At 39.4% G+C, this 27305-nt stretch overlaps 1 protein-coding gene across 1 annotated transcript in view; it reads left to right on the plus strand.

Annotated features, from left to right (window-relative positions):
- The window catches only part of KCNK1 (potassium two pore domain channel subfamily K member 1), a 33586-nt gene extending 13820 nt beyond the window's left edge, over positions 1-19766 (plus strand). The window contains exons 2-3 of the mRNA XM_083858433.1: positions 13691-14086; positions 16980-19766. Coding sequence (XP_083714559.1) covers positions 13691-14086; positions 16980-17239 — 656 coding nt within the window. The 3' untranslated portion in view covers positions 17240-19766. The remainder of the gene's footprint in view (positions 1-13690; positions 14087-16979) is intronic.
- The last annotated feature ends 7539 nt before the right edge of the window (positions 19767-27305 follow it).

Raw genomic sequence — 27305 nt, forward strand, 5'->3', positions numbered from 1 at the left:
GGACTCTGTGTCTTCCTCTGCCAAACAAGGGAGCTGATGCTCGTAATTTCCCTGAGTTCCACATGTCAAATCAATAACAAGATTAGATAGAAGTAAACATTCCTATTCCCCTGCTGTATCTAGTAGATAACGCTTTCTTCTACGTGAGGTTGCATTTTAATGCAAAGATGCTGCTTACAGATTTGATTTTAAATCCACAGCGTGAAATGGCCTAATTTTTTACTCTTGTGTGATAATTCCTTACTGCCCACAATGCAAGTTTCCTTCACTGTTTTCATGCTCTGTAATTTCTGATGGTGCAATAAAGCAATCTTTGTTTCAAAGTGGAGGTGGAAAGCCTACTAATTTGCAGCTGGTTGTTTCTTTTTATTTCCAGATGGTAGGATGAAAATCTGTGGCTTATTTCAGTGTGAGAAATTATAAAGTTAGCAAGACTAGATGGGTATTTTTCAGTAATTGGATATGTGATTAAAACACTGCAGTAAGTGTCACTGCAACACATTCAAAGCTTTTGACACATCCCAGGGTGCATTTGGGATGGTAACAGGTGTGAATTATAAATTTTTAGAAATCTCTTTTCCAGTGAACTGTACCAGGCTTCAAGCAGAGCGCCACAAAGCACAGGTGCTGGGTTCAGCTGGCACATCCCTGTGGTACACTGTGCATACACAAGGTCTTTCAAGTGGCGGAAAGCTGAAGTAATTGATAGAACTTTAAAACCTGTTACATGAAAATTAGAGGGGCTGGGGAAAGACAAAGTTGCAGCATGGAATGAATCTGTTGTTCCAGACCTTCTCTGGGAAAAAAAAGCTCCCTCTTCCATCAGTCTCTTCAGAAGGTGTGTGTCCTCTGAGCTTCACTGCTGGTTAGATGCTAAATGTGTCTCAGCTGCTAATAGGAATTTTTCCATAGGTGCAGACTTCTGGAATTAAAGACAAAATCTGGATGTGTAAAATCTATTGTGTGAGATGTACCACTTCTGTGCTGAAAGCCTCATCATGTTTTTTTACTGAATCAACAAGAGAAACGAGAAGATCAATATCATGGACAAGTCTATGGCTAAGTCTAATCAATAGTGACATTTTCTCTCTGCCAAAACATTGTCCATGTTAAATGTTTTTTTTCCTACTTTGAATATTTCAGAATGTGAACCTCAGGAAGAACTGTAGGAAGGCTTGTACCCTGCCGTGGTTTCAGCTGGGATAGAGTTCATTTTCTTCTTAGTAGCTGGTACAGTGCTCTGTTCTGTATTGACTATGAGAATAATGTCGATAATACACTGAAATTTTAGTTGTTGTTCAGTAGTGCTTACCCCAAGTCAAGGACTTTTGGTTTCCTATGATCTGCCAGGGAGCAGGTGCACAAGAAGTTGTGAGGGGTAGGACACCTGACCTAAACTGGCCAAAGGGATATTCCATACCACATAACATGATGCTCAGTGTATGAACTGGGGGAGGTTGGCTGGTAGAGGCCAATTGCTGCACGGGGATGGTATGGACATCAGTCAGCAAGTGATGAGCAATTGTGCATGCTTCTTCTGTCTGTCTTGGGTTTTGTTCTTTTCATTCTCCTTTTCATTATAATTATCGTCATTATTATTATAATTATTATTGTATTTTGCTTTGTTTCCAATTACTGAAATTTATTATCTCAACCCATGAGTTTTACTTTTTGTTCCTAATTCTCCTTACAATGAGGGAGGAGAGAGCAAACAGCTATATGGTACTTAGTTGCCACCTGGGCTTAAACAACAGCAACCCCTTTCAATACCTTGAAGCTGGTATTGAAGCTCTCAGGAAGGTTTTTAAAGGACTTGTTTCTTTGACTGCTTCTTAATCTTGGTGATCAGTGGCTTTAAAAATCCATTATTATGGGAATGCTGCTGCACACATGTTGGTGAACATTCCAGTGCAAAAATCTCATAATGTTTTCAAATGTTTCAAAGGACTACAAGTTAAACTTTTCCTAATAAAACCCATTCACATTTCTCTTTTAACAAATTTAAGTTTTTGAGACTTACGTAGCTTGTTCTATTAGGAAACCTTAATAATAAAGTAGTCTGTTGGAGTCCCTGCTTTGATACAGATTTTTGACCATCTGTTGCCTAGCGGGCAAGTAAGCCAATAAAAGAATAATTGGAATTTTTCCTGGCTGAATTCTCAGAGAAGCCCTCAGGAAGTCTCACCTTGCTTTTGACCTGTTGGTTTTATTCAACAGACTTTTATAATTTTTACTTCTTTCTCCATTGGAAAATGAATCTGAGATAACAGAAAATAATTATTGAAACAGGATAAGAGTTTGTTTATTTATGCTAAATCTTTGCTAGAGGCAGAGCTAAAGCTGTGATGTTTGTGTTTTGGATAGGTATTTCTAGAAATGTGCTGTTATTGAGAGTTCTGTGGGAGAAAAATAGCCCAACACCAGATGGATCCTGGTTGGATTGCAGCTAAACCCTTACAGGATCTTAACTCCAGGATGACACTAAGAGAAACCAATTTCCAGTATAAAGACTTTCGACTTAAGAAAAAAAAAAAAGCCGTTAGCTTTTTCGAAAAGAAGGAAGAAACACAAACCCAGATGGCAAACCCAGAAATTCATGGATACCTCTTGACTATCATCTGGGATAGAATTAAGGCCTGAATGCTTTGGTGCAGAGGTTTAGACCTCTGCCTGCTAATTCACTCACTTTTAGTCTTTGCTCCTGCCTTGGAGCAATGTGAAGCACACAGAGAACAGGAAATCTTTAATGACACATCCAAACAACATGACTGAAGTTTTCACAGCTATGTAGGAGTATGGGTCCAGCTCACACAGACTGCATGACAAGCTGGAAGTTTAGCATGTCCCAACAAAAAGGAGTTTCTCAACAGGCAGTCTGATAGGAGCCATGTAGATAGGCAGGGTTTGAAAAAGTCTGCTCTTGCAGGGGAAGTGGGAAAGCTTTGCCTGCTGTCTGAGTGCCTGGAGAACACAAGCTCTTCCTGCAGGGAACATGTTCTGTATAAAGGTGACTTCTAGCCCTGGAATGGTGAATGTGCCTCACCCAGAGCCCTGTCTCACACATGGTAGGCATCTTTCTGGTGGCCACAAATGTGTGTTTTCATGTAGACTCTGCTGGAAGGGTGTAACAGTTCCTTTAGGTTGATAATACCTGGTGTTGGTCATACGTAATCTATCCAGGCAGGATGAGCAAGAGGTGGTGTTTGGGTGGTGGCAGGAAAGAGTGCTGTCGTTTTCCAGTTAAAGTTACTGTCTTTTGAGCTGTGTTTCCCTCTGATACTTTTGTTGAGAAGAGATAATACTCTACCAAACACTTATAATAATTATCTCAGATGTGGGGGGGAGATACTGATTTCTGTACTTAATCATGTCTGCATTTGGTTCCTGTGCAGTGGATTCCATCTGCTGTTGTGCTGCTCTAGTAACAAATACTTCCTTGTACACACCCCTCACATCTTAACTGCTGATATGGGAATGACTTAATCGTTGGCATCACTGCTGTAGGGTTGTGATGTTTTTCACTTACTTACTTGCTGTGGGTAAATCCTGTCTAAAACAGCTCTGACTGTAAATGGACAAAATGTTACTGCTTGCTGCCATTTGCAGTTCCTGGCAGACTGTAGGTGTGCCTTGCCTTGCATGGTGGTGTAAGAGAGACATGGATGATCTTTCTGATGACAGGAAATACAGAATACTGTCATGAGAATTAGGAGATACCGGCATTTGTTTGATTTGGCTCAGAGTTATATTCAGTTTCCCTTCAATTAATAGAGTGTCCTTGTGTGTTATCAAGGGACCTGGGGTTCAGGTAGCCTCACAGACCTTTAATACTGTTTTGGTTCATCTTACTGAGCTGTGATGGAAATTCAGAAATGATAAGTGGAAATCTTCCCTCCCAAAAATCTGAAGCTCCTCAGGGAAGTACGGGGAGCTGTGATATTAAGCCAGTCTGGCACAGCTCTACTGTGGAATACCAGTGGAGGAGCTGATACTAGGGAAGCACTGAATTCAGCTCCAAATTCTGAAGGCAGCTGAAGTCTGCCATATTTCTTGGCCCTGTGCTTGGGTCCAGATCAAGAGTGCACTAGATCATTCTGACTTCCTGCTTTGGTTGACACTTGTGGAGCAGTTTTGGAGCATGTACACTGGACTTCTTTCTAATTTAACAACCTGAAGCAGTGGAGAGTACCTCAGCAATAATTGGGCATCCAGTCTTTGTGAGCAGAGGAGAACAAATCCGAAGTAAACCCTGGCTTCCCTAAATATAATCTTGAATTCAGGTACATGCTACCAAGTATTCCCTATTATGGATCAACACCTACAGCACATCAAAACATGTGCTATGATACTAATGTAATCAAGGCGACCATGCAAATTTTTTGTTCCATTCATTTTTTTCCTGTGGCTATACTTTGCATTCCAGTGGTCAAAATGATTGATTTTGGGCAGGAATTGGCAGATATCTGATCTCTTAAGTAATATGATCAAATACTACTTTTTTCACGATGTTCAGGTTGCAGCCAACCTATTTTCATGTTTTAAAGTTTTGCTCACAAGCCCAACACAAAAACATTTTCTTCATCGTGGCATCTTGCAATTTCTCCTGCTGCCTTGGTGCTATGTGAAGTGTATCAAAAATGATCATGTTTTGGATAGTAAATTCCCATCTATAAATAGGTAGTGTCCATGAATCCTCCTGCACTGACTGCAGATTTTCTCTTGCTGATTGAAATGACAACAAGATACTTGTACTACTTAATGCTTTTCCAGTTGATTTTGATTGAAAAATGTCTTCAGCTTGCATTTTTATATTAGTCTTTGTGGATCATGAGAGCAGCAAACTCACAGGCGAAGCAGAGCAAAGCTTTTTTTCATCTGACTTCAAGAATGTGTCTTTTTTCTGGTTTAAATGTCACGTTTATAATTTGTTCTCTGCATGACAGGAAAGTATAATAATAATAATAATAATAAAGTATAAATATAAGTATATAACTATAATAATTATATAAGTATAATAATAATTTGTATGACAGTCTGTCAGAATTTAAAGAAAGACATAAATTAAAAGTTATTTGTGCTTTATTGTCTTGAATATAAAAGGTGGCAACAATTTCTTCTGCTGCATTATTGGTACAGAAAAAATGTGGGATTGGAAAGACATGCCCAGGCCACACCACCAATATTCTCACCTTCTATTATTCTATTATGCACAGTAACATTAATAGATTACAGGGTACAGAAATTTCTCCCTGAACAGCTGATTCTCCAGCATTAGCAGCTGGATTGGAACAAAAACAATAACCATCCTAATGCATTTCCTGACTGAGAAGAAAATATTCCCTGGAGATCCTGGAAATTGGTTAATGGTAAAGATAAATAATGTATGAATTTCTGTGCCATCATTTTGGAGTTATTAAATGTTTTCTGAAACTTGAGAGTTCACAGGAACACTAAGCTTCAGAAGGGGACAGCACATATCTCTCTAGAAAAATGTAAATGGTTTTACAATAGCAAAAAAGATACAGGACTTCTTGTTGTAAATAAATGGTTCTGTAATTTTTCTCTAGTTAAGAAAAGTAAGAGATGCAAAATGTATGGCTTTATTTTGATCCTACTTGTTTGACTCGTTTGAAAAGACTTAATGCACCTTTCCATTCATGTTCACTGGCTGGCTCATATTTTTTTACTTAAGCTGGACATTTTGAGGGCAAGGAAGTATTTTCATTCTGCTTTGGTAGCACAATAATTATTAAATAACTGAAAAGAATACAAACAATAATGGTAATTATTATAGAATACATAAAATACTTTCATATTAGTTTTAGTTTAGTTTTAAATATTTATATGGTAATTTTAAGGGCTTATTATATTTATTTAAAAATAATATATACACTAATTATTTGCTAAATTTTAAATGTATTTTTTATATGGATAATTATTTTCCACTAGAAGTGCCACTCTATTCAAAGGTCCCAGTCAATAAGAGCCTTTGTTGTCTCTTCATGTAGGACTCCCAGAGGAGTCAGAGTTGGGATGGGCTTATTGCAGGAAGGCTTTTCAGGGGACTAAGAACATAAAGTTGGAAGCATTACTACTTTTGCTTCCCACATAATATTTTTTTTTAGTTATTATTACTGATCACCATGATTTCTGAATGAGGATGTGTTGCATGTCCATATGCAGTAAAGCCATTTTCATACTGGTTATTTAAGCTGACACAGAATGTATAAGAACAGAAAGTGAACATCAATATTTTGCTAGTACTGGTACAAATTCACAGGCAGCTTAAACAATACCAAATATAAGACTGTAGAGCAAGCTGTTCTTCATATAAATATGAATTAAGTGTAAAAGTGTCCCTTGTCCTCATAAAAACATTTTCCCCAATTTGGTTCATTGGCATCCCCTTTTCCCAGCATCTGTGGATGCAGTTTCTTTGAGCAGGTGAAATACTGCTTCTTGTGCAGGAACAGACAGGGCAGATCTTGAATGCTTTGCAAGATAAAGATGTTCTGACATGCAGCTGTTCTGGTAGAAATTGATTTTGAAACTGGCTTTGGCCATAGAAGCTAATATATCCATACCTTGTTTCTTTGGTTCAGATATTTCTGACAGTCAGCCAAATGGCTCATACGAATATTTATTTATTATTTAGTATTTATTACTAAACTGACTCTGTTAAAAGCCGTTTCAGCTTTTCTTGGTGCAGCAGGTGACATTTGTGAGCTGATGATATGAACACAGTTCTTTCCAGAGCACGCCCAAACCTAGCTGGCAGGACATTGATTCTGAGGAATTAGCAGTCTTTGGCTTTTGATAACTAATGGCAGCTGAGAACAGTCTCAGAAGGAATCAAAACCACATAGGAGATGCATGTAAATCAGCATGTTTGGAGTTTCTTTGGAGTTTTGGTTGGTTGGTTGGTACATTTGGAAGAAGCCCCTTGACTCTAGAAAATGGCAAAACAAAACAGTTCTACTCTGAGAAGTGATTAGGTGAGTTATTGCTGTGAAGAAGATCTAATCTTCATGGTTACATTAATTTAAATATTGTTTTACTACTTTTATTCTTTTGAGGTTTGAGGGGTATATTATTATTGAAGAGAGCTGGATCAGCACCATAGTAAATCACCTCCACTTGAAGTCTAAATCATTTTAAAATCACCTTTACTGGTGCAGTGTGAGAATGAACCTAATTGATGTTTTCTTCAGTGGCAAAACTGGTTTAAGAGGTTTCTGCCACACCCTTCATCATGTCTCTAATTGTGCCAGTGCAAGTCTTTGAGGGCTGCATGGTAAGCTTTTATTCGTGAAATGGACTAGGTTTCAAACAAATATCCTCTTCTCTTCTCTTCTCTTCTCTTCTCTTCTCTTCTCTTCTCTTCTCTTCTCTTCTCTTCTCTTCTCTTCTCTTCTCTTCTCTTCTCTTCTCTTCTCTTCTCTTCTCTTCTCTTCTCTTCTCTTCTCTTCACAGCACCTCTTCCTGTTCCCTCTTCTAATGCACACAGAATCAGTTCCATTAACTTAACTGAGGAGATAGCAAAATGTAATTTCTGAATGGATTTCCTCTGCTTAAAAATGCCTGTCACACTGGAATTTTTCCTCCTCATTTCTGCAGCGTAGGGTGGTGTATTTCAGCCTGGCTGGAAATCCAAGTTCTCCAATTTGTTTAGCAAAATGGTGTAAAGGAACATTTCCAAAGTGTTTAACAATGAAATACTTCTTCATAAAACTAGGTCTCAAACTATTCTTTTCTATTGCAAGGAAGAGTATAGTAGCAACCAAGGTGATCTCTCTTACCACACAGATCTACCACCTGACATTTCCTTTTCATCTTGAAAGATAATAGAGCAGTTATGAAGAAGGATGTATTTCACTGTTAAACACAGTGGAAAATGTCAATGGCTTATAAAAATAGAAGTCTAGAAATTATGTAAATATTATCATTGACCATCTTCATCATACTCCAGTGAGTCATGTTATGCTTGGGTTGAATTAAAGATTTTTTGCATAACTTAAAAACACATAGTACATTATGCACTTAATTTATTGGGGCATTTTGAGATTATGAGCTGATTTAAAGGTCTGACTTCTCTTCAAGGACACTGACTCAGACCAGCAAAGGGATGAGCACACTTGCTGTGTTATGCTGTGTGGGGTGATTCTGCCATCTGAATGGGTGTGTTGGGGAGGACACTGGATAACACAAATAACCCTCTCCATGCCTGAGAATTTCAAGGTGCTGCACAGGGCTGGTGGTGTTGCAACAGGTCACCTGGGGCCACAGGGAGCTGTGGCTTGACAAAACCTGCCATAGAAGGAGTAGTGCCTCAGTGAATAGGCAATGGAAGAGAGAAGGGCAGAGCTGCAGCCTGGTACACACCTGCCAGGCTTTATCACCATAGCCTGGGAGAGGCTGGCTGGGGGAAGCTTCCTGAGGGCTGTACCACTTCTGTTTGCCTGTCACTTGCCTCACTTGATGTCAGAGCCATCTCCACCATTCAAACATCCCCACTCTTTGGGGCATCATCTGGGGATTTGTGTGGAAGTGTAGGCTGGGTTATTACGACGCAACCATGGTACCTCTGCACTCTGGCACTAAATGCTCAATTCAGGGTCCTGAAAGACCTGTAAGGCAGTCATTGCCTCTTAACACAGAGAAAAACTCATTAATGAGCTACAGGAGCGACTAAACTATAAAGAGACAAAGCAGCTATGATACACAACTACTTAGATTGGTCAAAGCAGTGTCTGAGAAGGATGAAAGGACAAAACACCCGCTGCCAACAAGTGCCAAGCTAGCAGAGGACGGAAGAGTGTGAAATGAGTAAAGGTAGTGCTGGGTTTGAGTAAAGGTAGTGCTGGGTTTGACACATGCTCTTATGAATTAGACATTGTTGGAAGCTACCTAGAGAGACTGGAAAACAAGGTCTCATGGTGTATATAAAAATGCAGGGAGAAAATATATCTTAACCTGGAATATAATGGCCAATTCTGTGTATTTATCTACAAAGTGATCTAACAGGAGCAATTAGTCACAGCTAAGACCGAAGACAAATTAACTGAAAGAGGAACTTGCACAAGAGAGATACAGCCCACTGAGAAGTGCAGAAAAATCATGTCTGAGCCTTTTTAGAAAGATGCAAGAGCAGAAGACTAACTCCAAGTCCAGCAAGGGGAAAATTTTTTATTGAACACATCATTGTTATGTATAACTCAGCACCAAAGTAAATGTAAAAAAGATTTAAGTATTTCAAATTATTTCTAAAAATAAACACTTTGTCTGTTGTTACTTTTGTGACAACCTTCAGAATTATATCAGAACTAATAAAGACATTTTCTATATTTATATAAATCCTCCAAGTCCTAAGAGAGTAAATGACTTTTAAGAAAAAAATCCCCACATGTGAACAGAACTGAAATGCAACTGTCAAGATCTTGTGGAGTTTTACTCTTTGTGTAATCAATCCCGTATGTTCTATCTCAAGATACTGATCTAGATAGATCATTGATCTTATTTCATTTGGCAAATTCTTCTGATCTTGGGTGCATTCTTTTCCATTATTTCTATTTTGGAAGGAATAGTACCTGTAAACTATGAATAGACAATAGAAGGGAATTTTTTTTTTGAGTGATATCCTTTATCTCTAGTGTCACTGAGTAGCAGTGCTTGGACAGGTTATCTGAGGGTTTGATCTTTGAAAGGTCAGTGCTTTTAAATGGGTGATTGTTATCTGATATTTTCATTATACTATATGAAAAACAGCATTCAGTAAATCTTGTTTTCTTTATAATCAAAAATACAGTTATCAGACAGGCTGCACTGATAATTTAATTCTGGTCACCCACAGCAATTGCCCTTGACAGAATAAAAAAATACCTTCTTAAGTAGTGCTCTTTTGGTAAGCATCCTTTTCTCATAGCAAAAACAATACCTTAGGCTTGCAACTGTGATGATTCTGATCATGGTGGTTCCCACTGGAAAAGGAGAATGGGCACACACACCTCCCTGAAGAGGACACAGTACAAAGCACAAACAGGTGCCAGAGCAGAGACTGGATGCAATAGAGCACAAGTGTCTGAAAGCAGACAGTGGAGTATCTTGTGCCTTGGATCTGTAATTTCCTCTCTTTTAAAGTGTGACTGTATTAGTTTGGGGTGTTCTAATGACTTTTGTACAGTGATAACTAAGATTATAGGCAATTTTCTTGACAATTAAGATTTTCAAGAAAAGTTAATAAAAGCAGTTGCATACTGGGAAGAAACAGGAATCCTTTTCTTCCCCGCTTGCCATAGCCTCAGAAATTGTGACTTTTTCAGCTCAAGATTTTCTGTATAATCGTTCCCAAGCAGTGACTCTCTTTCCCAAACACTGGTCACTCATACATTGCTTTTGGAAGATGTCATCTTACTGCTGCTGGTTAAGTGGAGCATATAGTCTCTCCTCAGTCTGAAACTGTCAATGCTTTTTGGTTTGACAGTTCCTGTAATTGGTAGGAGCAGGAGAGCAGGGTGTTCCTGCAGACTCACTTCCTCTGAGCTTAGGTGCATACTGTGTAGCAGTAATTTCTGTCCTTCAGAAGGAATTATTAGAGAAGTATCAAAGAAGTAACAGAATCCCTCATCCAATCCAAGAAATGAGTTTATTCTTCCCTGGGTCAGCACGGAGGCTGGAATTAAACCGCCATCAAGCTGCTCTTGTTTAATGATCTGACAAATATGTCTGATATTGCTTGTATGCATGCTACAGGTGTTTGTGTTAAAATTTATCAAGGCTTGGATTCATTGTACAGTGCAAACATATGTTAAATTTAGGAACCTGGAGTTTGCAAGGCCTTTCTAGGTCTGCAAGCTCAATTTCTACTTGTCTTGTATAGTTTCGTGTTCCTGCACCATCCACGAAGTTACCCATTTTCATCAGGCTTCATTTTAACATAGGCATTTGGGGTTTTTTCCCCCAAGTTCTGGACATGGATGGCTGCCCCAAAACTGCTCTCTGAGGCTTAAAAACCTTTTTTCTCATTTATAGACTAAATGTATTCATGTTATATCAAACCTTGCTTTTCCTTTTTCTTTTTTTTTTTTTTTTTTTTTTTTTTTTTTTTTTTTTGGCACTATTCTTACTCTTTATCTAAAGCATTTATTTTTGGTGGTACTTGTATGCTGATGCATTAACAAGGAGATACTCTATCACTTTTCAACCTCCATTCAGTTGTGCCAAGCAAGTCAACTCTTTTATCTTCCTCTCATAAAAAGTCTCTATTCCCATGCTGGTTTCAGTAACTTTTTTCTGCTCTTCTTCCAATATGCTTGCATTCTTTAAGCATGGATATACAGAATGAGGTAGATTATTCCAAATGAGGTCTGATTTGCAGTTTACTTAAGTAACATACCCATGGGTCTGCTTTACTGACAATACCTTGATGTGATGGAGCAGTGCAGCTGCCTTTCTTTGTGTTTGTGGCACATGGATCAGTTTTAATTATCCTGTGATGTACCCACAACACTCTTCTCCGCCAAACTCGCAGTTGATTGTCTCACAAAATATTTTCAGGAAAACTAAGTAACTGGGACTTGCATGGATATGAGATATGTAAAGGTAGCAAACAGAGTAGGAGAAATGGTTAGTTCTTGAAGGAATGGTTTGTTCATTCCCCTGGGGATTGTCACAGGTGTGGTGCTCTTTGTAGATCTGTGTTGGGCTTGTGCTGTTTGACTTACTCTTAAATGACCTGGAAGAGGGAAGCAACTAAATTGGCTAAAGATACAACATTAATTAAGGCAGTAAGGGAGATGGAAGAGCCCCATGGCAACTGGGCAGTAAAGTGTCACTTGAAAATGAGTGTGGGTAAAGTCATGCTCAGTCATAGTTTCAAACATTAGGTGATGGGATATGCCCTGGTGGATGCAAGATCCAAGAGTTCTGATAGACAGGACAAGAAAACATCAGCCTGGTGGTAGTCAGAAATGCCAGTCAAACCTCCAGCATTATTAGGCACAGAGTAGAACACTCCTCTACAATTTCATAAATCTGATTTAACTGTTCTGTGCAGTTCAGATCCTCTCATCTTAAAGCAGACAAAGCAAACAGAAGGTGAGCAGGGAAAAAAGCCATTAATTAATATGATTTACCAGTCAAAAAGACTGAGCTTGGGTAAATTATTTATAATATCATTAAAATTAAAGTACAGCTGAAATTTCCTGTTGGGTTATGGAACACAGAGAAATTATACCTCGTGTTTCTTCTACAAGACATTGTACATTGTAGTGATAAGACTGCCTCTCATTGTCTGGAAGTGTTTTTATGCATCTTAAGAAAAGGAAATGTTATTTTCTGTTTACTCCTCTGGAAAACTTAAAAAGCAATGATTCTATTATTAAATCCGTCAAAGTAGTGAAAAAATCTTTTTGTTCATATAAAACTTGAAGGGACTTGCAGAACAGCCACTTTTACAGGAAAGCAGGCAGGCAGTTCCCAGGAGGCCTCATGGAATGTCTGCCCAGTCTAGTGCTGTGCAGGGCAGATGGGGAGGTGCAGGGTGAGACCAGTTCAGAAATCAGAAGCAGCATAACCCTGAATTCACTGCGTGTTCTGCCTGGACAGATAGCTAGTTGCAGTAGCTGTGGAAAATGCCTTGCTGTACAGCAGTAATCCAACCCAGATGAGCTGGCTGATCTGGGACTGAAGAATTGGTAGGGCCTGTCTGCACTTGCTTGGTTTGATATCCGTGTAAAGGCTGCCCAGACTAAATTTCAAGAAATTTCCTTTTCCTAGCTGCAAGGAAAACAATATACTTTTTTTTTTTTTTTTTTTTTTTTTTTTTTTTTTTTTTTTTGGTTGGCAAACAGAAGAAAGCATTCCTGGTTTATGCTGGATTTACTGTTCCTTTCTGTGGCAATGACTTACATTTAGGACCAAATACTGTCTGTCAGAATGTGCTTTGGCAGTGTAGCCACTTGCACTGGGTACAATTGCCCAGGTTTGTGATACTGGGATTGCTGGCTGTGATCATCCCCTGCACCAGGGAATCCATTCCTGTACTCTGAACGCATCACTATTCATCCTCCTAATGTGTAAATGGTAAGGCAAAAGTCTAGCCACAGTGGCTAGATCCTTGGAGTTCTGCTGTAAAAATGTTTGTTCTGCTTTTAGATACCTTTGATGGCTTATAATCTGTGGAAGCATGGAATTTGATAGCTTGGAATGTGGATTACAGTACTTCAACATAATTTAATTGATTTTCACAAGAGGTGTTAGAGCGTGTTACTACTGTAGATGCAGGAACATTTTTCTCAAGTACATGTTATTCCAGTTTACAGGGTGGGTAGAAAAGTTATGTCCCTTCGTAAAACTAAATTTAAAATTCAGCAGGAAAACCCAGAATCAAATACAAATTCCCTGGCATAAGCTCCCAGTCCTGACTAGGCCTTTCTTCCTTCTCTGAAATAAGCATTTATACAATGACGTTCATGATTTTGAAATATAAGAATATTTGGGTTTACTTGCTCGTGGCTAGTACTGAATTTTATTTGCCTGCTTAAAACAGACCTTTGAACAGCATTTGTCAAGAACAGCAGAATTCAGAATTAATGATAGTGCAGCTTGTCTTCTCACTCAATACAGCCAATATCAGACTGGCACCTGAGCTCCTAACTTTAACTCAACCAATTCCTGCTGTGCTTTGTTGCAGGTTATGGACACACAGTGCCTTTATCTGATGGGGGAAAGGCCTTCTGCATCATCTACTCTGTCATTGGGATCCCGTTCACGCTGCTGTTCCTGACGGCTGTGGTGCAGCGCATCATCGTCTACGTCACCAGGCGGCCCGTGCTGTACTTCCACATCCGCTGGGGCTTCTCCAAGCAGATCGTTGCAATCATCCATGCCATGGTCCTCGGGTTTGTCACTGTCTCCTGCTTCTTCTTAATCCCAGCAGCAATATTTTCTGTCCTGGAAGATGACTGGAATTTTTTGGAGTCTTTTTATTTTTGTTTCATTTCCCTGAGCACCATTGGCCTCGGAGACTATGTGCCAGGAGAAGGCTACAATCAAAAATTCCGAGAGCTATATAAAATTGGAATTACATGTAAGTGTCAAACTACTAACCAGCTAAGTAAAAGGCTTTTTATATTAAAACAAAAAATCAACATCAAACTGACAATCCGACTTTTCCTCTCCATTCTGTGAATAATGATCATCTGTCAGCTAGCAAATTGGGCAATAATTTAGATAGCTCTGTAAAGAAGAACTGTTTAAGTAAGGTCAATTTTCTTAGTTAAGAGAGAAAAAGCTAAAATTAGAATTCTATTATTCTAACCATAGCTATTTACTCTCATAGTAATAGTAAAATAAAAACCTTCACGAAAATGGTTAAGAGCATCTTGGACTAACATTTCAGTGCATCGCAGAGCCAAGAGGATCTGTGTAACCTAAGGTCATCAGAGAAGGTTACATGACAGGTTGGGGACAGAGGTAAATCAAGAAGCCATGGAAAATGAGGCAGAATAGCAAAGTTTCTGAATTCAGTTGTAACAGAAGGTAGCTGAAGCTGGCACTGGTGCATACCAGCTGTCAAAGACAGACAAGTAGACTGAGGTGTTAGAAAAGCAAGACCATGAATGCTAAATTTAAATTATTTCATTATATTTGACACAGAAGAAATCATGGTGATCAATGATTTTAAGACAGTGAAGCTTTTAAAGAAGAAAATTACCTTTATGTTGGTATTCTGGGTAAATGTATGCCTAGGGCAGTATTTTCCAGTGACAGTGTTTTGAAACATTGCAGTTTCACATACAGCTTCAAGCTGTGCAGTCTTCGGGTCATCAGAGGCATCAGTTAAAAGATCTGAACAGCCAAAGCAAAACTTTACTGTCAGGTCCATTTCTTGGGCTGGTCTGCGTTTGACTGTGCTTGATCCAGCAATGATAATGTAGGCAAAGGGTTAACTTGATTTTGTGTTTTACCTAAAGAGAGGTTTTTTCATTCCTTGAAGCAGGGCCTTGAGCTACCCAACACTTCATTATCCTGCTAGGCTTGTTGCCATTGCAGATTTTCTCCTCTCCCTGTAATGTTTATCTTATGAATGGTCGCTTTTAATTATTAACCTCCTGATCTGCAGAGTTAATTTGGGAATGCTAAGTGGTAAAGTGAATGGGAAGTCACACATGGCAAAGGCCTTGTTACAGGCTGTTCTGAAAACTCAAAATCTGAAGAAAACATTATGGCTCAGATTAAAGCTTTTTCAAGTTGTAGAACAATTAGGAAATAAATTGCAGGAAATACTAAAAGGAAAAAGCAGCTTTTAGGCAAAATTACAACCTTAGAATATCTATTTCAATAGGTTCTAAAGTTACAACTTTTAAATTATTCGCAACATTTTCCTTTCATGTGAACACTTCAAAGAACCAAATAAAATGTTTTCTCCTGATCCTAAATTTTCTGTAAGATATTTTGGACTTCTACATCAGAAAATGCTTAATGAGTACTACAGGCTTTCCAAGAATTTTTAGGAGAACACAAGTCCCGTTCTAAATCAAGTGGCAATCAACTGGACTGAGTTTCAGAGATAATTATGACTTCTCAGTGCAGATTTATAGATGCTTTTCAATTGATAGAGCTTTTTCAGTTCTTCTTTGTGTTAATGCATAAGCTCCCATTTGATGTTATGATATAAAGTTTAAAAAAAAATAATAAATTATAGCTGTAGTGCTGATTTAGATGAGCATTCATTATTAAAAATTGATTAATGGTACTCCTGGCAGGAAAAGGAGAGTGTTCCTGCCAGTGAATAATCTGTAACTACAGGTGAAATATTTATGCCTTTAGGTAACAGAACAGTGACCATATGGACATTATAATCATTAATCTGTGTTGATTTTTCAGCACACCTCATGTTCAGCCCTTGGATGAGTGTGTTCTGCTACTAGTTACACACTTAGCTTCTGCTTGGTTTACTTCACAGAAATGATAAAATGACTATGTAGTCATGCTCCTCATTGAATTGTAATGATCAGAAATAGGCATCTAGTGAAACAGAGATTAATAAAAAAAAATTTTAACACCTTCCTTTAAACTATACACGTGTATGTTTGGACAGGATAAAAAAAAAGAACATAGTGTGCTGCTGGTCACAGAGATCCCCATTTCCAAAAGTCTCAGTCTATGAGAGCTGACAATTACCTCTAAAAATAAGTCAGTCAGTACATGGCTAAAGTGATTTGTAATATATTTTAGATAACATTTCTAAGTTTTGGGTAGTCTCTGTACCTTAGTAAAACATTGCAAAATCCCCAAAATATGGAGTAACTGGGTCAGGTTTTTCAAATTCCAGGAGTAATTTTACAGTAATTTTTCATTTTGGTTTTATTAGGTTTGTACACATTTCTAGTTGCTTTTTTTTCCCCCAGATATTTTAGGGTGTTGTACGTCTAATAATTTTAGAGGAAAATAATTCCAAAGTTTCTATGAAGTAGTAAGTGATTTGTCCTGCAAAACTGATACACATAACCAATAACTATAATTAGCTCCTGTACTTCTGCTTGTAATATGCAGGAATGTCGTGGTAAAATCTTGTTTTCCATCTTCTAATCAAAATATTTTGAAGGGGACTTAATCATGAAAGTCATAAGTAAGTAAGGGAGTGTGCAAGTGGTAAATTTTAGTATTCTGGTTTTTTCTTTAATACTTCTATGTGTTTTTTTGCTTGCACAGTTGTAACAGAATTAAAGCCACTAGTATTACTTTTTCTGTTTATGTGGGGTCTTTCTGGTTGTAGAATTAAAAAGGAAAAAAACCAAGGATATCACTGTTCAAAGCTCTGAAATTATGCCATAAAGAAAATGAACATACTAGTCAGAGATGACAGGGGTGAGAAAAGTCACAGGGTCAAAACTGGTCCAGCCCTACCTGGTTTGCTAATAATTGATTTGTTTACTTTTTCTTTTTTTCTTTTTTCTTTTTTTTTTTTTTTTTTTCAGGTTATCTGTTGATGGGCCTTATCGCAATGTTGGTGGTTCTTGAGACTTTCTGTGAACTCCATGAGCTCAAAAAGTTTAGGAAGTTGTTTTATGTGAAGAAGGATAAGGAAGAGGACCAAGTGCATATAATGGAACATGACCAGCTCTCCTTCTCTTCCATCTCAGACCAAGCAGCCTCCATGAAGGACGATCAGAAGGCAAATGAGCCTTTTGTGAATTCCCAGTCCCCAACTTCCAATGACAGCTCTCTAAACAATTAATACACGGGTATCTGTACCGGTGTTTTGGTGCATTTATGCTACTTACCATAAGAAATAGAAAGCCTCATATTTTTTGTTCTCAAAATATAAAAGCTGGAAGACTGTGCTACTTTAACAAGGATTCATCACTTCTGACATAGAAAAGACTTTGGGAAAAATGTGGGAGCCACCCTGGGAAAAGGGAATAAATGTAAGATGTGGCTGGGAACATAAGGCCATTTTGGTTGAGGGATAAGGATTTAGGTGTACCATATTCAGAGATGCCAGAGAGAAGGGCTTGCACAAGCAACTTCATTGAACATCTTCAGGAGACTAGGCCTTCACTGACATCCAGCTCATTGAGTTGCACGCCCCATCTTGCAACTGGTTGACTGCAGATTTTGGGATGTGTACTTTTGATAGTCACAGTTTTAATCCAATAGCTAGCATCCTAATCTGGAAAACATTTTCAGAGCAATATCTCTAGATCTGGTGGAGGAGGGAATATCTAGGTGATCACTCTAGTACCCAGTAACTCGCAGGTGCAAATAATATTTCTAGGAAGGAAAAAGCAAGATTGCCCTCCTTTGCCCATGCCATTTACATCTAAATTTCCTACTTCCTTAAAATGTCCTCTAATCACCAGAAAAATGTTGTCCTGAAGAGAGTGTGCCTTGAGTCTTCCATGATGTTTGTTTTTTGTATGAAATATTTTTCTGAGAGATAGCAGAAGCAATTCAAAGCTCTGGATGAAGTGAGACTGTAGGGAAGGAAGACAGATGCATTTCAGTTTTCTGAAATGGGCAGGAGTGGGTATTTAGCTATGTGGAATGGAATGAAAACAAGTCAGTATATGCCACACATGATTGGCACAGTCATGTGCTTATGGCATTCTCCTAATAGAGCGTTGAAATCTGTTCAGCAGAAGGACTCGTCGCTGTTCCTCCCATAGTCCAGCCCAGTGTGTGCTCTGCTGAGCTGAGGACGAACAGAAACAGCATCACTTTTGAACATAGCTACTATTTCTTCTTTTGCTTTTCTAGCTGGTACTCGGAGCACTTTGGAGGAGAAGGGAATGTTTCAGGTCAAAACAATTTTTCAGTTTTTCATATGGCAAGAAAAAAGGAAAAATGTTGCATTTGGTTCGGATGGAACCGAATTTTTTTCCCCTTGGGAAAAGTCACTAAAAAGTCTAGATCTCGCTCAACTTCTGAAGCTGGAACCTCTTTGGCTGTAACACAAGAGGTGTTTTAGTCCAGCTACCAGTCACTGTGCTGAATGCAGGGACCTCAGAGTGAATTTCAAAGTGAATGAGACAAGATTTAAGTGGTTGTAGTACTTTCTCTTCTGGCCTTAAGAATCTTACGATAGGGGAATCTTGATAATGCTTTGCAATGAACAAAAGATCTGGAGCACAAATAGCCATATTAGGACAGTCTCCCACATAGGAACAGTGTAGAGGAGAGCCTTTTACCTGCAGTGCAAGCATGCCAGATTGCCTGTAATTTGGCTTTTAGTGTTTAGAGCTGAATAATAATCTACTGTAAAAGAAAAAAAAATGCAGTGTGTCTAGATTTAGCGCACGTGGGGAAAATACTTGAAAGTAAATAACCCAAAATATACTGTGTTTGAGCTTAATTATAGCTAGCATCAAACAAATTTTTATATCTTTACTGGAAAAACTTACTTTATGGCTAAATCAGCTGAAAGTCTTCAATTAAAATTTATATTTATAGAAAATCAGAGCTAAAGGTTTTGGTTGTTTTGAGTTTTATAGATTAGATGAGGGCATACTGTGTTTGCATGTTCCCAGGAAAGTGGCTATTTTTATACTGCTTAGGTTAACACCTAAAGTCTATTTATAATGAATGTTAACCAATATATATGTACATATATACGTAAATATATTTATATACTGTACATGTATCATAAATCACCAGAGTCTAACGGACTTAGGAATGGCATTTTAGATAATTTTTCCCCTAGTCTCCTCTTTATACAGTCAATATTTGAGAACTATGGCATTAAAATGACACTGACATACGAGTACTGTACTATAAGAAACATTTATACTATTTTTTTCAGTGGAACTTTATTGGTTGTTTTCAGTACCTTAAAACCCAAAATTTCCTTTAATTTCCATGTAATGTTAAGCTCCAAAGGATATGCACAGATGTTAAATGATATACAAAGTTACTTTTGCAGCGTGTACACAAATGCGAAATGTAGACACGTGAAATGAAAGCACAGAATTCAAAGCAGAAGCGGTAAACTAAGCAGTATACTGTGATTGTAGGTGAATATTTGTTATTTTAAACTTAAATAAAAAGTCTGGCTTTTGCCTGCCTGCACTATGAAGTGGGACTGTTTTCTTTAGTGGTGCCCTGAAGAAATCCTGTCTGCATTTGTGCATCCTTTAGTTAGTCTTCCTCAGCTCAAGGACACTCTATTTTAATTGTGGCTTAGTATTGTGCTGGTTCTTCCTTTAAAAAAAAGCAATCCAAGATGTGTTTGGTTTTGTTTCAGATGCTGGCTGATTATAGCAAATAAAAAATAGTGACTTAGCATTTATCATGTCCTTATGAACCAACTGCTCCAATATTTGAGAAATCTGAAAAACTAATGAAAACAAAGCTCATTTCATACAGCTTTTACATCTTCACATGAAGCCAGTACATAAGATGAGTTAAAATTGGATTCCAGATCAGAAGGAGGAAGATTTTCATGCAAGAACCTCAGTGTAAAGTGCATCCCTTACCTAGAGGCAAACTGAGAAGCAGGTGCATGTAAACCCAGGAGCATGGCTCATGAAGCAATGGTGCTGAAAAAAAGTTGCAAGAGAGTTAGAAATGCAAGCAAATAACTTGTACATGTAAAAGGATTGCCTGTGCTCACTCTCCTGTCTTCCATTGTTACAGGCATATATCCCAATAATAGCTTTATTCCTGTGCTACAGCTGACATTTGGCATCTTCTCTTTGTCTATCAGTCATGAAATATAAACTTGTTTTATTGTTATTTCAAGGGAAAGAACTGGCAGGATAGTCATTGTGTTGGAGGAAAAAAAATGGAAAAACCCACTTGAGTTTTGATTTTGGAGCTGAATGACAGCCATGTTGTCCCTTAATGACCATGTTCTCTTCCTGAAGTTTCTTCCCAAGGTTCACCACTGGCACCTTTTGTGGGTGCTGAAGACTTGCTGGAGGTTGAAATGAGTTACTTTCTAAGCAGGTAATTCTGGAGATTTTGCAAATGTCAGTACAAAAAAACCTCCCTAGCTGGGTGCTTATGCCACAGGAGTTGCATAAGATCAGCAGTTCTGGATTGCATTAAATATTTGTCTAGTCCAGTGTTTTGTCTCTGGCAATGGCCAGGAGCAATATGTGAACTTGTGTAAGGAATGGGCAAGTGTGTAGCAACCATTCCCCAGGATGTTCTAGCTCCCAGCAGTGTGCAGCTCTGGGTCCATGACAGTACCTAGGAGGGATGGAAAGTCAACGTTGTGTGGTGTGTAGAAGAGATTCTGCACTGAGGTGCCTACTCTCTACTTTGGTCAGTGAGAGACTGTCCTGCACAGGATCAAATGGAAATTTCCCACAAAGCTGTTTCAAATTAGGTGCTTTGCAGTTAGCAGGTAATTTGCATGGGATGGGTACTTGAAAAAGAGAAGGAAGGGGAAAAGGGGAGAGCCTTTTATGTGCTGCTGCTTGGACAGTGTTTCTTCCAGGAAGGTAGGAACTTGCACAGAACCTGTTTGCCAATGCCAAATCTTGAATCTCCACGTTAAAATTTGCTTTGTAAACAGTTGACAGAAACGTAGTGAGACGAACCATAAATTGCTAAAAATATTATTGCCCTAATGTTCCATTATTATTCATTCTTCTAGATTCTGCTTTCTGCTGAAGCAAAATAAAGTTACTATAACAGGAAGCAGTGTTATTCCAAGTGTGCACCAGTACAAGAGAATGGGGTTTCTCTTCTCTGCACTACTGTCAGTATTGCAGCATATATCAAAAGGCTCCTAGATAACCAAAAAAATTTCTTGTTGCTTGTTTCAAAGAGAAACCATATTTTTGAGATCCTAGAGACTGCCTCTGCAAAGCTATGTCTTGCTTAATGCAGATTAGGTACTTGGCGTGTGTAATTTTAATGCCTACCGTGTTAGTCTCATTGCTTCCTGAGTTACCATTCCACTTTTTATCACAGAGTTGTTATCACAATTATTTTCAAAGGTCATCGTGTTGCCACTGAGTATGAGGACTGTGATGCCGTTATTTTGCTGGTGATGATGCAGGTTTGCCAGAGCCATTGCCTTAGCTGATAGCAAGATGATCTCACTCGTGGCAGTTGGGGCCAAATGACAGATTTAGGTAATGAGGAGGGACAGTGTGGCTGGGAGCAGGTGCACAGGCTGACAGCCAATGTCAAGGAATAATAATCCTGGCAAACTGCTAAGTGACCACAGTTTTCACTGGGCTTCATTGCCTGTCACTAGAAGTTAGAGGAAGGAAGAGCTAGGACGTTGCCAAAAGTCATCTGAAATGAAGTTTAGTGGCAGTAAGGTTTTTGCCATTTATCTACAGCCTGCAGCTCTGTTACTTCAGTTGCACCATGTATTCTATGAATCAGGATAATGGTTTGGCATTTCCCCAGTGTAGATGGTTCTTTTGGCTCCTGAGGCAAGTTATGCTTGTTATCCTAATAAGTTTTTTCTGTGTTAAGTTTACTGAGTGTTCAGACCCATAAGCAGGAGGTCACTGTCACTGCTGAAACTTTCCAAGGGCAAATGTGGCTCAGGGCACTGCCTGGCCTTGGGTCAGCCTTTGATTTTATTGCCTAGGCTATCTGTAAAGACAGCAGTGAACTCACTACCTTAAAAAATGAGAAACCCACTCTTCTAGGAGGCTCAAAACTCCCCAAATCCATTTGGTGCTGATCCCAGGGGTTTCATAGTCTTGTATGTGTAGTGTGTATGTGCAAGTATCTGGAGTAGCACATAGAACTGCCACATCTTTACTGTATGCCTGAGTTTTTTTGAGACTGGATGACCCCCTTAACTTTCTGAATTTCTCTTCTCCATTTAGGAACATGGCTCACAGTGTTCTCTGACTGTCCTTAAGCCCTCACTAGTACCTAGCTGGGCTGTATCAGTAGGTGACAAGGTGAGATTCAGAGAGTAGAAAGGGACTTCATCATCTGCCTTAATGATGGGGCCTAGGTGAGGGGACAGGAAAGCCCCATCCCTGCCCATTAGCTTTACCTGCAGCCACCACTTTATTTCTAAAACCATTTCCAATGTCTGGCACAAAAGGACTATGATGACTCGTCTGCACTGTGCGTATCAGCTAGTGCTCGTGCTAATGGTAACATAATGATATAAAAACTAATAGCTCATCTAGAAGAATTAAATTGTTTTATTTTTCTTTTTGAGTGCATGGCTGCTTTGCATTAGACTGATTGAATCCTGGCCTGCAATATTATATCTGGACATAATATCCTACAACTGTAAAGCTTCCATCTCAACCTCGCATGGGCAAAAATTAATTAGCATGTTTGCATAAACAGAAGACAGCAAACTGTAGTGTCAGTGTAGATAGGAACTGGCAAATCCTAATTCTGCATTTCTGGGCTGGTTTCCTGATTATGGGCAAAGATCTGTTAAATTTGTTTAGCGATTGCCAGCTGTGATTTGAGGGATATTTTCTGAACAGAGATGCAAAAAATATCATTGCCCAGTAATGAAGTACAGCATCACCTTTGGGATAAAGTCTCTCAAATGTTTAATAGGCCACTTTTGCAGATTAATGTTATTTGCATGGGATAATAAGCCCCATTTGAAACTTACGCAAAAATGGAAATCCACACTCCATTTAACTCAAATTCCTACTGCATGTTCAGTGAAGAGAAAAATCAATACGAAAGAAGAAAATGACCCTCATTTTGTACCCCCTGTTCTGGGGAGCTTGACCTGGTATTGCTGACCCTGCTGAGAGCTGAGAAAACCTCTTGGCTTTCCTGACCCGTGCAGAGCATGAAGTCAGACAGTCTGCCCTGGGAAGGTTTGCAAACAACATCATCAGTCTCGAGAAGGTGGAGTAGTGCAAGGAGAGACCAGCTTCCATGGGGCACAAGAGGAGACCACAGCTGCTCTGAGGCCAAAGGTTAGTAGCAAATATGGCCAGTGAAGGGAGGCCATGGTGGGACTTGGAAGGTCAGAGGCAGTCAGCCTGCTCCAGCCCAGCCCCTGGGCCAGTGCCCAAGGCAGTGAGAGGAGAGAAGGAGAATAATTTGACAGCAGGATTATTAAAGAGGTGGTGTCACTAGTACAAAACTTGTCAATCTTTTACAAGTAAGTGTGGAGGCAAAAGATGAATTTCTGTCTTTTACAGGCAGAAAGGACCCTTTTGATGCTCTTCCATGGCCTCTTACAGGAACTAAGACACATCTGCAGTATTAGAGCAGATGGGATTTCCAGATCTGACAGAAACAGTTCCAGCACTCATCCTGTCCCTGATGTTAATTACCTTCTCTGTTAAAAGAATCCTGTTTCCTTTGACTAACTGCACAATTTCTAATTAATTGTTCCAAATCCAGCATTGCTATACGACTTTGTTGCATTTGTCTGCTAAGTGACAGACCACATTATATTATAGCTACCAGCTTGCCCTGAAAAGATGAGTATCCTTCAAATGTCCTCTTTAATAGGTGAAGCAGGCCACACTCCTCTGAGCATCTTGTCAAAAGCTCAGCTCATTCCCAGTCCAGTTTTTCAACGTGGATTTTTCAGCACAGCACTGAAACCAGGGTGCCACATGCCTGCCCGTACCCGGGGTGGTGGCTCTGCAGAGGGGCTGTGCTGTGGCCATGGAGTAGAAAAGGGAGATGGCATTAGCCACCATGCCCCTACCTCCACGCTTTCCCTGCTTTCGGGGACCCTCAGTTTTCCCTTCATCCTTCTCCTCACCCGCGGAGCACAGCTGATACTTGCCCATCCTACTAACTCAGGGGAGATACATGGCAACAGGAAGTTTGTGGCAGCATCTCTGCCCTAGATGATCCTAAGTGTCTGATACATAGACATTGATTTTAAACACAGTCTGATGCAACCTACAAGAGCCAGGAGCTTTTTAAATGCCTCCTAGTCCATCTGCCCAGCCTGCTGTGCAGAAGCTGTTTGCCTCTCGTGTACACCCTTGGGATGCAAGAGGTTGTCGGAGCTCAGAAGAAACATGGGCAGACCCAGCAGAAGGGTCAATTGCACATGTACTTCAGGCAGTCTCAGAGCACTCATTTTGGGCAATAGGGCTGACTTATCAATCCTGCCCTCCTGGCTGTGCCTCAGGCATCAACAAGGTGCTGAGAAGAAATATGGATGTGTAAATGCACCCTTGGTCAGGAGTGAAGCCCCTTGCAGGGAGGGCATTGCACAGAGAAGGAAGATGTATTTTTATTAGTTTCAGGGTGCAGGTCAAAAAAAAGTCTTACATGCACTGGAGCTGCTCCAGGGCTGTAGCACCCCCCTGTGATAGACAGTGTCCCTGTGATGCTCTTGGGGACACTCGTACTGCAGTCCTCTTGATGTGGTCTAGTTGTTATTAAAATCCAAATGAGGCTGCAATTTCCTATTTAAGAGGAGGCAAGAGACTTAACTCCAAGGTACTGAGGTGAGTAAGGCAATGTTCTGAGTCAGGCAGTGAGGTCCCACCTAGAAACAATCCAAAACCCTGTGAGTACTTGCCAAGCTACTGATAATTTTGATGGTGCAGGTATTGCTACTTCACCTTGTCACTGAGGAGGCTAATAAGAGTTGCAGTTTTTGATTTGCAAGTGATGCATTGAAACATAAACCAATCTCAACGTGAAAATTAGTTTTTTAGAAGTTTTAGTCTTGAGTGCCCTTAGATGTGAGCTTGATGACTGAACAGAATAACATGATGATTGGTACACGGACAGGAGTCTGATGCTAAAAACTTGAACAAAAATAGATCCCCTGGGCAAATGCTTACCCAGGACTTTCTTTCCCAGCTGCAAAATGTAGGCCTGGATGAGACTCCCAGAGATAGTAGCTGGAGCAGAGGAGCAGGGATAAATGGAAAGCACACAACCTTGGTTCAGCAAGACCCTCAACAAGGTAAGTTTATTGAATTCCAAGAAACAAGAGGATGTGTATGCACCAAACTGACCTAGAGGACAACAATGAGAAAGATTTGCTTCTGCTACTTTTCTACCTTTGTATCACTCTTTGCAGCCATCCTGTAATCCAGAAATGTCACCCTTCTTGAATGCAATACAGGCTTGGTTTTAAATGTTTTCAGAGATGTTACATCAGCAGCATGATGGTGTGCTAATGGTATCATGTTGGCAGCTCCGTAAGGCATTCCCTGACGTCATGTGGTCAATCTGGCATTTTAATTGCATCTCATCATTTCACTTCACATCTTGTTAGATGTGAGATATAAAATCCGTAGTAAAACTGTGTCAAGTATTGTAAGGAATTACCACTCCAATTCAGCCTGTATTTTTGGACCTCTCTCAGAAAGAACCCAGTTTATCTGTTTAATGGTTTTATAAACCCTTCTGCTTGATAGACCATGGCTCTATCACACTTTAAAAATGCAACCAGATTCTGTCCCCTTTGTATTTGTGCTACTATTTTACCAGAGATTAAAGCATTGATACAAACAGTTTATCCAAGAACCAGAAGCATGTATGAGACCTGGAGCTTCTCCCTCAATCTCAAGAGCCCAAATTAATCTCTGTAATGACAAAGTGGTCTCTAAAGGACTATGAGAGCAAGAACAGGCAGTGAGATCAGAGGTGATTTTCAGTTCCTGTCTTGCTTATATTCAATTCATATTCTCACCCTGATGCAGCAGCCACAGTGCTGCACATTCCCATGGAAGTTTAGCAAATTTAACATAAATTTGGCCTATTTTGCATCTTAACTTCAAGGCCATGCACAAATCAGAACCTTAATTGCTATTCTTCTGTGTGGTATTGTTTAGCCTCAAAACCAGCTAAGTGGATTACAGGAAGCTATTTGTGACGATTCAGTTTGAGGGACAAATTCAAAACAAATAGAGACTTAGGCTTCATACCAGCTGCAGGTATGTATTTAAGCTACAGCAGAAAATGTGTTTTTAACAGGTTTAAGTCTTACTCAGCTATCAGTCCTCTGAGAGATGCTGCTGTCAAATGGTTTAAGCTAAGCACATCCAGCATGTTTAATGGCTGCCAAGACTGGTTCTGAAGATTTTTGCTAAACAGTGTTCCTGCTGAGGAAAGACTTAATGCCCATTTACATTACAGATTAGCTACTGGGAAATATTCCTGGGTTAAAAATGTGCACTTTAAATAACAGCTCTGTTGGTTATGTGTAAATGAGCTGTACCTTTTCAGGTATTTATATGCAACGTTTTCTATTTGTTGTCACTTAATAGGATTTTATTCTCCTGTTCTAATAAAACAAGAAAACCTGGATGAGTGTTCAGCTTGGGAAGGGTACAGATTGGAAGCTGTACTTTATAAGAAGTCATGGTTTCTGTAGGCAAATTTTACCCAAAATGAGAGGATCTCTCCCAACCCAGATCTACTGATGTGTGGAAACCTTGCAGGACTGGACTCAGGTCAGATCAGAGGAAAAAGTCCCTCAGTTGCAAGTAAATCTCAATTGGAAATGGCAGTACCCTTTTTTCATCATATTCTTTTTCAGTTTCATGCTCTGTCATCTACCAGACATGAGAGTCCTCCCTAGTTTTATCTAATGCCACCTAAATTTCATGGAAAAGAGCAAGCAAAGTTGCTTGCTGGACCACTGAGCCCAGGTGGGACACAAATTGGTGCTCTGCTGAAAAGTTGTCCCTGCACCATTGAGGCATCCACACACCTGGACCAACATCATGGTGCTGGCTGAAAAAGCTGTAGTTTCCTAAAGAAGAGTAAAATTCAAACAAACCCAAAACGAGCAGCATCAAGCACAGAAGAGAAAATCTGTCCTGGCACCAGGGCATAACCAGGAACCTGGCCTAGCATGAGGTTCAACAGCTAAATCTTGTGTCACAAACACATGTGACTAAGTCTCCTTTTGA

The sequence above is a fragment of the Zosterops lateralis genome (genome assembly GCF_965231275.1).
Source record: "Zosterops lateralis genome assembly, chromosome: 3".
Taxonomy (NCBI): domain Eukaryota; kingdom Metazoa; phylum Chordata; class Aves; order Passeriformes; family Zosteropidae; genus Zosterops; species Zosterops lateralis.